Source organism: Myripristis murdjan, chromosome 24 (assembly GCF_902150065.1).
Source record: "Myripristis murdjan chromosome 24, fMyrMur1.1, whole genome shotgun sequence".
Classification (NCBI taxonomy): domain Eukaryota; kingdom Metazoa; phylum Chordata; class Actinopteri; order Holocentriformes; family Holocentridae; genus Myripristis; species Myripristis murdjan.
The window spans coordinates 2,357,943-2,371,627 of record NC_044003.1 but is presented as its reverse complement, the minus strand read 5'-3'; the positions used below and the strand labels follow the sequence as shown (position 1 = coordinate 2,371,627).

Here is a 13,685-nt window from a genome sequence, read left to right as displayed (position 1 = left end):
CAGCCTGTTGAAGCAGCAGTAGAGTTTAAATATTTTTTAACCTTTTTATGGCAATTTAAGTTTTACAGTCAACACATAGTGCATCTTTTAAAAAAAAAAAATGCAGCGCTTGTATCTAATCTGGAAATTGGATTCATTCGATAAGGGCAATAATATTTTAGAGACTGTTTACAGAAGTCTTGTTGACAGTGTTTGAACTTTTAATGTGTACATGTTGTGGACACCTGGGGTCTGAGAACAGAAATAGATGATCCAGAAATATAAACGAGGCCGGTCAAATTATTGGGAAAGAGCAGAGACAACTTTGATTTATATATAAAATGCAGGTGAATCAAATGGTGTCTGATTCTGTTCATGCTTTCTTTGAAGTATCCATCAAACTGCCCTCGGGAGGCGCTATAGAGCCGCTGCAGGAACCAAGAACATTTACAGAATGTCTTTCATACCAAATGCAAGAACTCTGCTAAACTGGAAAACAGCATCACAGTGGAACCAGGTGTGTTACTGCTGTCTGCACTCTGCAGGTTGTGCTTTTATTATTGCATGTATTGTGATTTACTGTGATGTGTTTTCTGTGGACAGTAAAGATTATCTGTCTATTTATCTATTCCTCATCCATCCCTCTCTTCATTCACTGATTCATTTCTGATGAAACTTTATCAGTCTAATTCATCCTGAGCTCAGACTGATAATTACCTTCATGAAGTTTTTTTGTCTTCCTCCATCACAGATTTGAACCCCGGTCGGTACATGTTGATATAGATCCCAAAGCTTTTCTTGGCAAGACACGCCCTGCAAACCATTAAATAAACTCTGACTGGCTAGTATTTGTTGCCACTCATTGCCTCTTTTGGTTAGGTTGGTCGAGGTTAGGTTAGGGCGGGGTTAGGGTTAGGGTTAGCCAATCAGAGGCAGAGTAGGGGTTGGTATTCCTGGAAAACAGGAGGGGAAAAAATAACACTGGCAGTGCAGCAGAATAGTTGCAACAGCACCACCAGTCCATACACTGCCACCTTGAGTCCAAAAATATACTGCAGCCCTAAAGAAATTGATTTAGAGTGTAATGTCTCTTTATTGGATGACAGTGAAAACACACAGTTCTAGAGAATACAAAGAACAACAAAGTCATTTGAGTTTCTGTACAAAAATATTTTTCAGGATTTGTGACTGGAGTTGGCTTTTCCCCTTGAATTCCCCCCTAAATATCTTCAGCTTGATAACAGCATGTCTTCCCATGAAGCAGCACAGAGTCTCCTCCCTGTTGTGTCTCTGCTGAAGCTCCATCACTCTGATGCTGAGGGAAATATTCAAAGCCAAGATGCTGTTGTTTTATGGCTGCAGCATCACATCAGACAGAAAAGATCTACATGTCCTGTGCATCATTTTAGACACATTCCCCTGGATCTCAGCAGCTCATGTTCGGGATCTTTGGAAACCTCAGGATCTCCATTAGAACTTACAATAAAGTTTTGTGGGTTTGAACAAAGCTGGGACACACAGCGCTGATGAACCCACTGATGACAGGTCAGACCGTAAACAGCTTAAAAACAGGCTGAAAAGGTTTCAAAAGGTTTGTAGGTGTTTACATTTAAAAGATCACAATGTTAAAGTTGGTTCCTAGAATGGGTCCAGGTGCTGGTGCCTGGGACGGCTGAGGCAGCCCAGCAGGCTCAGCTCAGGGCTTCAGGAGGTGGACAGACGTGGGGATGAAGCTTGACATGGCCACCTGGTTCTGAAGGTCAGTGACAGGGACAGTCTCACAGTGACTGGGTTGACTGGGTATTTCACATGCTGGCAGACACGACCTCACTTGCTGCATTACAGCACCGACACTGTGGACGTGATGTGTGTCTTCACCTCACGCTGAGAGTCGCGCCATTTCTGCTCCACCTCGTCCAGGGTCAGGAGCTCAAGACTCACTCAATCACTGTGTGTTGTTTTGTACAGCACTTTATTATATTTATTACTTTATTATTTTTGTGCAGCGCTGAATTACTTTATTACCTTGTTGCTCAAGAGGCCTTATCTCTGCCCATATCAGGTATCAAATCCTTTACAGTCAGATCAACTAAAGAACCAAGGGCAAAGTCCACAAACATCAACTTGTGGACTTTGAGACTGAAGTTACACACACACACACACACACACACACACACACACACACACACTGGAGTGACGCAGTGAAGCAAAGCATGATGTCCGTGTTTCCACATTTTAATATTCATTGTGTCATAATGTTCAACATTGATGTCTGACACTGAAGACAAAATCAACTTTATCTGAAATGTTTAAAATGTGTTTTTTAGTGGTGAGCAAAGTCAGAGTAGTAGTGTATTGCGTGCTGAGGTGCTTAGAAGGTCAGTGTTGGGACTCGACTGGGCGGAGCAGCACCCTGTTTCCTCCAAAACAAACAAACACACACACACACACACACACACACACACACACACACACACACACACACACACACACACACACACTCAGGACTGTCTCAGGAGAGTCAGCAGCGTCTTCTCTCTCTGGGTTTCCTCTCCAGGTGAAGCTGAAAGGCTCTTGGATTTGATGTGGATGTGACTCAGCAGGTAAAGAGCCGACCAGGGATCATTAGAGATGTTTAATTAACTTTGTGCTTCATAACTGGATGGTGGAACGTCTTTCAAAATGTGATTTCTGTGTTTCCAGATGTAAATATTCATTGTGTCATAATTTTCAACATTGTTCTCTGACACTGAGGACAAAATCAACTCTGTCTAAAGTCTTTAAAATGTATTTTATTAGAGGTGACTGAAGTCGGTGTAAGGTAGATTGTAATCTGAATTCAGTTCATCGGTAAAACTGAAAGAATACAGGAGACAACCAGTCAGACCAGTTGGATGAACCCTCCTCTGCTGTCGACGCAGGACAGAAAAACATCATCACCAACGATTTCATCTATTGTTTTTTAAGCTGCTTTATGGCCTCAATACCAACCCAACAAATGAGTAAAAATAAAATAAAACAAAGTTTCAGGAAAATTATTTGACAGAAATAAACACAAATGAATCGGAAAATGAAAAGAATAACCAGAAAAAATAGTATAAAAAGGAAACCATTTATAATTATTGAAAATATGTACCTATTTGTAATTAACCCATTTATGCCCAAATTTTTTTCAAAGGTTTCATGCATATAATTATGTCAGTTGAGTCACTAACAATCATGTTATGTATGTATAGTTGCCGGTGGGCACATACCTTGTATCAAGGTCTAAACCAGTAAATCAATGGCTGGTAAGCTGCCATTGTATCTCCTCAGTTTGGCTTGAGCAATTGATCTAAAACTGTACATGGATATGAATTATTGGTCCAGGCAGATAGTGATGGGGTCACCCAATGATCATAGGGTTGCTGGTTCGAATCCTGGTTCCTCTAAGCTACATGTTGAACAATGGTCAAATCAAATCATGAAATAAAAAAAATATTCCAGCAATTTTCTTTATTGATAAACAATCTTTATGCTGGAGCTACATGTAAGCTCAAATCTGTTTTAGCACAAAATTGAAGATTAAAATATCAATTCAAAGGTTTAAAACATTAAATAACACTTTGTCAATCCAAAACTGACAAAAATGTGGGAACAAGTTGGATACATCAAAGCACCAATTGCAGCAAATGGAAACCAATTACAAGAATTTCATAAAGGGTCATTAACATTTTTTAAAAGTCCATAACAAGTTTAAAACTTATAAAGTTAGAAATGATAAAGCGCATGTGAAATAGATAAACATCGTATAAAACATAAACATTATGAATTGTAGTTCATGTAAAAACAGTGTGGACTTTTCATTTTTCAAATATGACCCAAAACCTCTAAAAACTGATTTTCCTCTCATGTCATCCATGGATATATACATGATTATTCATTTGGTACCTGATTATTATATGAAAAGTGCTAACATTTAGCAGAGGAGGCGATTGGGGGGGACTGGGGAGAGGTCCTGGGGAGAGTGTGTGTGTGTGTTAGCTACCAAATGGGGGGATTGGGTGGAGGGGTGGGAGCATTGGTTGGGGTTAGTACTTGTGTATGAAGGGAAAAGCATCTCCAATTGGACAACAGTCTTTTTTTTTTTTTTTTGCCTCAGTTCAATACTAAAGCAAAGTAGGATTGATTATGTTAGCAGCAAGCACGATGAGGTGTGTGAATGTGTCAAAATCTAGGGACATGTGGCTTTTGAACACCAGTGTCCTTATATAGTTAGAAAAGGTAATCTAAGAGGATTACAATGAGCCATTGTACATCATTCTACAATTTAAAATAAGTAATTCATGAGTGTTTTCCCATGGTAGCTACAAGCTATGTGCCCACCGGCAACTATAGTTGCCGCTTGCACAAATTTGCCCATAAACAATAAACTATTCATCCCAGTTACAAAATTCTTTTTTTGGGTTATTCAAGAGACTTGTATGATTAAATACATATAAACATGTCAGGGTTGAAAACATCATAATTTAAAGAAAATGAGCTCTTTCTGGGAGGGTTTGCTGCCGCCATGTTCTCGGGAGGAAGGGGCAGGAAGTCGATGATGTCATTTGACAGGAAGCACTTGCAAACTTATTTTTTTTTCTTGAAACCTTTGTCTAAGTTGTCTACTATCATATTATTGAAGAAAACTATATGAATAACATATAGATTTTTTATTTTGAGTAGAAAATGACAGGCATAGACTTCAGCAACTGTAGTTGCCGGTGGGCTTAAATGGGTTAAATTACAAGAAAATTCCACAAAATTCCCCTCAGAAAATGACAAAGTGAATTTTGTGTAGATGATGAAATAAAACTTTTCTGCCTGTCAGTAGTTTCCAGTCCATGTGTGAAGAGTCCCAGAGGATTCAAAGTCCTCTGTAGATGAAGCTGCTCAGTGGGTTTGATGTAAAGGGCGGCTGCTCTGAGTGTTACGTCCACTCTGTATATGTGACATGGTGCTGACAGGAAGACAGCACACATCCTGTCATGGAAAGCTTGTTGTCATCAATCAGCCGCTGTGTTTGTGTCAAGGTGTTGGCTCTGCTATGGAACCGGCTGGGAAGAGAGAGAGGAGGTTCCCCGCCTCTAGAACCACTCTGTCTGGAGAACATGACAGCCAGACCAAAGCTCAGAGGTAAGACGAGGATCTCTGACTGTCCATGACTGTTCTCCATCTCAGAGCTCAGCAGGCAAATCAGCACAGCAGCATTATTCACAGGAAAAGCTCTGTGTGTGTTGTGTTGAAGGCCTGAACCTGAACCTAGACCTGGACCTGGACCTAAGCCTCGACGTGAGCCCAGCTGTGTGTCCATTAAGAGTGACAGGTCTATGAATGATTTGACTTCAAAGTTGGACACCACTTTATTGCTCAAAGTTAATTATTTAACACTGATAAGAAAAAGAAGGAAAAATAACAGCTGGGTTTGTTGTTATCAGATTCAGTCATGAGATATAGATTTGGTTCAGCTCCCATTCTTGACTGAGTTTCAAGGTCCAGTTCAAATTAAATTTTATATCCCTCAATCTCTGATAAAGTCTCAAAGGAGTTTACAGGCTCACAATTTGTTGAAAACGAAACTGACAAAACAAATAAATCTGTATAAGTTTTAGACAAATATGCCTCTAAAAATAAGTAAGACATTATTATCTTAGCATTCTGACTTTATTGAGAAAGTAAAATTACAATTTTCTGTATTAGGACTCAGATCTTCTTCACTGTGTTCCTGATGTTTCTATCAGGATCCAGAAGGAGAGACCAGATTCCCCTGAGCCCAGCTGTGTGTCCATGAGGAGTGAGGAGTCTATGTATCATCATGAGAACTTCAAACACAGTCAGCACCCTGTGGATCATGGGTAACTATTTTAAACTGATGATGAAACAGATGGGTTTTTTTTTTTTCTATTTTCAGATTCACAGTACTTCACAACCTTCAGACTCTGTTGACTGAGTTTCCTGTGTGTGTGTGTGTGTGTGTGTGTGTGTGTGTGTGTCCTCCACAGAGTCCACCAGCAGAGCTCAGAAGTTCCCAGTGCTCAGTCTGCCCAGCAGCATCAAACAGACCTGGCCTCCATATTTATGGTGTGTAAATGTACAACAACATACCAACTGAAAAACAACCATTCTGCTCAGAATCGTCTCCGTGCTGCTCTCTTTACATCTTTCAGCCTCTTTGACCTGGATTTGATTTGGTGTTTTGTGTCCAGATTTTAATGTGGAAGTCTGATTCTGTTATTTTTCTGTTGCAGCTGCTGGAGGAGAACATGGTCACCTTTGTGAAGAAGGAGCTGAAAAACCTCCAGAGGTCTCTGAGGCCAGATTACCCAGAATGCTTAGAGAGGCAGAGGGAGGATGAGGAGGTGTTGGACGGTGAGGAGGAAGAGCAGAGGTGGAGCAGCAGAGAGGCTTTTCTGCAGATCACACTGCACTTCCTGAGGAGAATGAAGCAGGAGGAGCTGGCTGAGCGTCTGCAGAGCAGTAAGAGGCTTTCAACTCCTTTAACAGGACGGAAAGGAGGAATGATGGGAAAATGGAAATGTTTGTATTTCTACCCTCTGCTGTAAATACAGACATTTCTAAAACAAGATCTCATCATTCCAGATTGGAAGGGAAATGAGCACAATCCCCACAGATAACCTGGTTAAAGTGTTGATTTGTAATATTTGTGTAAAAAGCTGAACACAAAGTTCACATGAAAACCGTTTTCACATTTGGCTGCACACGGTCAGGACTCGTTTTTCCACCAGCAGTTATGAGCTAAATCGATGTCATGTGGCCCTTTTCCACTGTCAAGGGAAACCTGGAACTTTCCACAACCTGGGACTCTTCAGAACCCGTCAAGTTCAGGTTCTGCCTATTGTTACAAAATAACTGGTACCAGTTTAGCCAGTGATTTACTAACATCTGATATTATAATGTGCTCTGTTGCAGTTCTGATACAGTTCACCAATTAGAATAGCAGAGCTGCCATTTAATCTGGGGGAGTACATTTTAGACAAAAATGCCCCATGCTGTACACTTTTCCAGGGTTTTATTTTAACTGTTGATATCCCTAGCAAGCTTTATTTGTGGTTTTGAATACCTGTGGTCTGCTAAATATACAGTGCCATCAGAAAGTATTCACAACCCTTCACTTTTTCCACATTTTGTTCTGTTACAGACTTATTCTAAAACTGATTTGAGTATAGTTTTCTTTTAAAAAATCTACACGAAATAGCCCATAATGACAAAGTGAAAATATGTTTTAAGACATTTTTGTAAATTTATTAACACTTTTTCATGTCAACATCTGCTGAATACCATAAACCATTAATTCAATGTCAGCCTCTGTCACTTTTTACACTGAAGCATTTTTTTCAGTGGGCGGCTTTTCCACTTCCTGCTTGCCTGGTGAAAAGTTCCTCCTGTTTTCTCGTTATGTCCTGCTGAATTCTCCAGGACAGCAGCAGCAGAACTCCAGCTGAGGCAGCGCTGTGTTGTTTGTTGAACTGTGAACTTTATTCTCCCTAAATCCTCATCAGGATGTGCAGCTCTTTGTTTGTTTCTGCAGACTGTTGTTTGGCTTACAGCTGAAATGGGCCAATAGATACATTTCCGAGCATTTAATACAATTTCCATTTGTTGATGTTTTTTGTTGTTTGTTCACTCAGGAACTCTCGCAGGGTGCCAACATGAACTCAGATCTAACCTGAAGAAGAAGTTTGAGTGTTTGTTTGAGGGGATTGCTAAAGCAGGAAACCCAACACCTCTGAATCAGATCTACACAGAGCTGTACATCACAGAGGGAGAGAGTGGAGAGCTCAATGAGGAACATGAGGTCAGACAGATTGAAACAGCATCCAGGAAACCAGCCAGACCAGAAACACCAATCAAATGTGAAGACATCTTTAACCCTTTACCTGGAAGAGATCAACCAATCAGAACAGTGATGACAAAGGGAGTGGCTGGCATTGGGAAAACAGTCTTAACACAGAAGTTCACTCTGGACTGGGCTGAACACAAAGCCAACCAGCATGTCCACTTCACATTTCCATTCACTTTCAGAGAGCTGAATCTGCTGAGAGGGAAACAGTTGAGCTTGGTGGAACTTCTTCATCACTTCTTCACTGAGACCAAAGAAGCAGGAATCAGCAGGTTTGAGCAGTTCCAGGTTGTGTTGATCTTTGACGGTCTGGATGAGTGTCGACTTCCTCTGGACTTCAAGAACAACCAGATCCTGGCTGATGTCACAGAGTCCACCTCAGTGGACGTTCTGCTGACAAACCTCATCAAGGGGAACCTGCTTCCCTCTGCTCACCTCTGGATAACCACACGACCCGCAGCAGCCAATCAGATCCCTCCTGAGTGCGTTGGCATGGTGACAGAGGTGAGAGGCTTCACTGACCCACAGAAGGAGGAATACTTCAGGAAGAGATTCAGAGATGGGAAGCAGGCCAGCAGAATCATCTCCCACATCAAGACGTCACGAAGCCTCCACATCATGTGCCACATCCCAGTCTTCTGCTGGATCACTGCTACAGTTCTGGAGGACGTGTTGAAAACCAGTGGGGGAGGAGACCTGCCCAAGACCCTGACTGAGATGTACATCCACTTCCTGGTGGTTCAGTCCAAAGTGCAGAATGTCAAGTATCATGGGAAAACTGAGACAGATCCACACTGGACTCCAGAGACCAGGGAGATGATCCTGTCTCTGGGAAAACTGGCTTTTGAGCAGCTCGAGAAAGGCAACCTGATCTTCTATGAAGCAGACCTGGCAGAGTGTGGCATTGATATCAGAGCAGCCTCAGTGTACTCAGGAGTGTTCACACAGATCTTTAAAGAGGAGTGTGGGCTGTACCAGGACAAGGTTTTCTGCTTCGTCCATCTGAGCGTTCAGGAGCTTCTGGCTGCTCTTTATGTCTTTGTGACATTCATCAACTCTGGAGTCAATCTGCTGTCAGAAGAACAATCAACCTCCCAACTGAAACACCTCTACCAGAGTGCTGTGGACAAGGCCTTACAGAGTGCAAATGGACACCTGGACTTGTTCCTGCGCTTTCTCCTGGGTCTTTCACTGCAGACCAATCAGACTCTCCTACGAGGCCTGCTGACACAGACAGGAAGTAGCTCACAGACCAATCAGGAAACAGTCCAGTTCATCAAGGAGAAGATCAGGGACAATCCCTCTCCAGAGAGAAGCATCAACCTGTTCCACTGTCTGAATGAGCTGAATGACCATTCTCTAGTGGAGGAGATCCAACAGTACCTGAGGTCAGGACGTCTCTCCACAGACAAACTGTCCCCTGCTCAGTGGTCAGCTCTGGTCTTCATCTTACTGTCATCAGAAGAAGATCTGGAGGTGTTTGACCTGAAGAAATACTCTGCTTCAGAGGACGCTCTTCTGGGGCTGCTGCCACTGGTCAAAGCCTCCAGGAAATCTGTGTAGGTTCAAAGATAACTGGACATATTTAGCGCATGACATATTGTTATTTCCACAAGTGTCATATTATTGTTTCCATCTTTACTTCCTCTTCAGGCTGAGTGTATGTAATCTGTCAGAGAGAAGCTGTGCAGCTCTGGCCTCAGTTCTCAGCTCCCAGTCCTCTAGTCTGAGAGAGCTGGACCTGAGTAACAACCAGCTGCAGGATTCAGGAGTGAAGCTGCTCTCTGCTGGACTGGAGAGTCCACACTGCAGACTGGAGACTCTCAGGTCAGGATTCCTCAACCTGCTCAACACATGACCAGTTCAGACCTGTTTTACATGCAGCTTTATGTCACTGATCAGAATCCTAACCTGTGTAGGTTTTTGTGAAATCACAAAGCAGATGATGTGGTGGACTGATTGTGTTTGTGATGGTGTGCAGGCTGTCAGGCTGTCTGCTCACACAGGAAGGCTGTGCTTCTCTGGCCTCAGCTCTGAGCTCCAACCCCTCCCATCTGAGAGAGCTGGACCTGAGCTACAATCATCCAGGAGACTCAGGAGTGAAGCTGCTTTCTGCTGGACTGGAGGATCCAACCTGGAGACTGGAGGCTCTCAGGTATGGAGAGACACACACAATGTCTTACAGAGGGCTGAGGAATATTGTTTCATGTTTAATGGTGGATATGAGTGATGTGGTCTGCTAAATCTTTCATAGGGAAGGTTATTTACTGCCCATGTTTCCATCATCAAAGAGAATCTGCTGCTCTGACTCTGTTTCTTCCTCCAGGGTGGACCATGGTGGAGAGCAGTGGTTGAAACCAGGTCTGAGGAAGTGTAAGTGTGGATTTAGTTTGACTCCTGAACACAAAGCAGCAAACATTCAGCTGTTTAGATGCTGCAGCTGCAGTTTCTACTTGTTCTCAGCTGCTTTTACCTGTTGAACCAAACAAAATCACATTTGATGCTCCACCAAAGACAGTCTTTATTCCTTTAATATTTACACATTTTACAAACTAATTTTTACACATACAGTAAAAACAGTTAACACACTCACGCAAAGCCTTGCTTATTTGTTAAACTACCTCTCCATCTTTGCTGTTTTCAGACATTAAAATTATAGACACAATATCTCAACACAAAAAACTGTCCAAAATTATATCCAAGGTCTTAGAACAGTTTACCCAACTGTCTAAACTTTTATACATTTTCAGTTATTAAAGGACCCATTGATAAATAGTCCCGTAATAGTGTTTTTGTTATATTATTCCATTCAAATTAATAAATGACTTTATACATGTATAAATGGCTCTTACAGATGTAAAGTGAATTTCCACAGCAGTTTGTGATGTCCATCCATTCAGATCCTGCTGTGAATGAAGAGGACGGCTGACAAAATGTGTTTCACTCCCTCCGGGACATAAACTGCACCACTGTTCTTCATACAGATGACTTTTATTTAAACCACTTGTCACCTTGTTGTCACCACGTCACCGTCGAACTATAAGCACATACACAAACATAAATACAGAATTACCGGATAATTATACAAAAAGATATAAAATAAAAGTACAATAAAATAACTAACAATATTGAAATATGAAATGAGTCCAGAGGAAATCTTCAGAACTTTCTTCTTCCAAATCCAGAGATAAACATAAAACTTAATCTCTAAATGAGCAAATGTTCTCCAAAACGTAAATTAGCAGACAAAGCGGCTGCCACCACAACTTATTGTCTGAACAACGCCAGCTTAGCAGTTGTCCATCTTCACCACATCCAACACCAATGCATAGCAAGCGCATGTGAAAGACAGGTAGGTGTCGCACCAAAATATGTCCCCCGTGCAACAAAAACCATAACAATTAGAAATGTCCCTCATAAAATCAAATATACAATTCAGTAATAATCAGTTTGACTAATTGGGCTTGACAAAATAATAAAATTATCACAAAACAATGACAAATTACAATTTGGCATTTAAAATGTGTCATCATCAAAGTGTTAATAAATCAATAATCAAACTGGTAATAAATCAGCAGATAATAACCACAGTAGGTCTGTTGTGTCTTGTTCTCTCCATCAGATTCCTGTGAACTCAAACTGGACACAAACACAGCTCACAGAAACCTCGTCCTGTCTGAGGACAACAGGAAGGCGACAGCAGTGACAGAGGAGCAGCCATATCCTGATCACCCAGAGAGGTTTGACTTCTGGAGACAGATCCTGTGTAGAGATGGTCTGACTGGTCGCTGCTACTGGGAGGTCGAGAAGAAAGGAAGAGTTTATATATCAGTGACTTACAGAGGAATCAACAGGAAAGGAAACAGTGATGACTGTGGGCTTGGCAGGAATGACAAGTCCTGGAGTCTGATCTGCTCTGATGGTGGTTTCACTGTCAGACACAATAACAGATATACAAACATCGCTGCCTCGTCCTCCTCTAACAGAGTGTCAGTGTATCTGGACTGGCCTGCTGGCTCTCTGTCCTTCTACAGCGTCTCCTCTGACACACTGATCCACCTCCACACCTTCAACAGCACCTTCACTGAGCCTCTGTACCCGGGGTTTGATTTCTGGGTAGATGACTCCTCAGTGTCTCTGTGTGAGATTTGAGGAGTGAGAGTCGCCTTCAGTGTGGATTAACACACACACACACACCAGAGATGGGGATTTTAGTGTGGCACTTGGACTGAAATTGCACACACAGTGACTTGAGACTTGAGATTTGAGGTTCTGTTACATGCAGCAGAGCAGGTGGACCCAAATGCAGGAGACCAGGCAGGCCTGCAGCATTTAACATATTTAATATAATTAAGTCAGGTTAACACAGGAATTTAGACCTCAGAGACTCTGAAAACAGGCAAGGCAAACACACACCATGAACCAACAAAGACAGAAATGAACACAGAACTGAAACACACCAGAGACGAACAAGGAAACAAGAAAACACAAGACAGGAGAAAACAGAGGATCCGCTGATCCAGGGAGGGAACAGATCAATCAGGGCTGATGGATCTAAATCAGGGCAGGTGTGGGAAGCTGGGCTGTTTAAAATGAGACTGACACCATGAGGGCACAGGAAACCAACACATCTAAAAACACAAGGGGCTCTGTTTTTATGACAGAGTCATAAAAACAGTCTGCAGAGCATGGTGAAGTGCATTTAGTGCGTGTCCAAGTCCACATTTGGTATTTTAATGGTGGAAAAAAGGGTTTTTGTGAAAAGTGCATGGTTCATAGGGTTTAAAAGACGGTTCAAAGAAAATTACAGGTGAAGTAAAATCAGAAAAGTTTGTTTTAAGAAAGGACCCCAGAGCCTCGGGGCCGTAACGGCTCTGTCCTCTTTAGCTTTCAGCCGGGCCGCCAAAACTGACAAAAGACGTCTGCCTGTGGATCTGAAAGTTTGTACCAGCATGTTCAGTACTAAGAGGTCAGAGAAGAGATCAGATGCCATGAAGAGCCTTGAAAGTTCTGGTTGAAACGAGCAGGTACTTCATGCGTATCATCAGCATAACAACGAAAGGAACCGTCATGTCTATGAATAATTTGCCCAAGGGGAAGCATGAATCAAGAAAATGAAATTGGTCCCAAAACCGACCCCTGAGGGACACCATACTGTAACAGAAGAACCTGGAGAGACACAGTTATTCACAGAGACTCTGAGCCTCCTATCCGACAGGTAGTCGTTCTGAAGCTGTTCCAGAAACCCCCAGCCAGAGCCTCAGTCTGTGTAACAGGAGGCTGTGATCAGTTGTGTTCTGTGCTGAGGTCCAATTGGGCTGTAGTTTTATGTGAAGGAGGGATCCAGTCCATGTTTTCTAACAGTGGGTGCACACTTTCTGTTTGTTTGCTTTCTGTTTCAAACAGAGCAAAGAAAATCCAACAGCTTCCATAACTTATGTGTGTGCTCAGCCCCCTCCTGTTCACGCTGTACACCCACGACTGCAACCCCCGACATGGAGAGAACTGTATTGTGAAGTTCGCGGATGACACCACCATCATCGGCCGGATTTCCAACAATGATGAGTTTTCATATCGGGAGGAAATCAACCATCTTGCAGAATGCAACACAGAAAACAACCTACTGCTCAACGTCAATAAAACCAAAGAGCTGATAGTTGATTTTCAAAAAAAGGAGGCAAAGACACACAACCCTGTCTACATCAATGGAGCTGAGGTGGAGCAAGTGAGCAGTTTTAAGTTCCTGGGAATCAACATAACAGAGAACCTGTCATGGACTTCACATATCTCTGCCCTGGTTAAAAAAGCTCAGAAACGGCTGTAT

The 13,685-nt window shown here is 42.3% G+C and overlaps 1 protein-coding gene across 1 annotated transcript in view; it reads left to right on the top strand.

Annotated features, from left to right (window-relative positions):
- Window positions 1-12,498, top strand: part of LOC115356447 (NLR family CARD domain-containing protein 3-like) — a 66,393-nt gene extending 53,895 nt beyond the window's left edge. Inside the window, exon 6 of the mRNA XM_030047617.1 lies at window positions 11,484-12,498. Within this exon, the coding sequence (XP_029903477.1) occupies window positions 11,484-12,013 (530 nt within the window). The 3' untranslated portion in view covers window positions 12,014-12,498. The remainder of the gene's footprint in view (window positions 1-11,483) is intronic.
- Window positions 12,499-13,685: the final 1,187 nt, after the last annotated feature.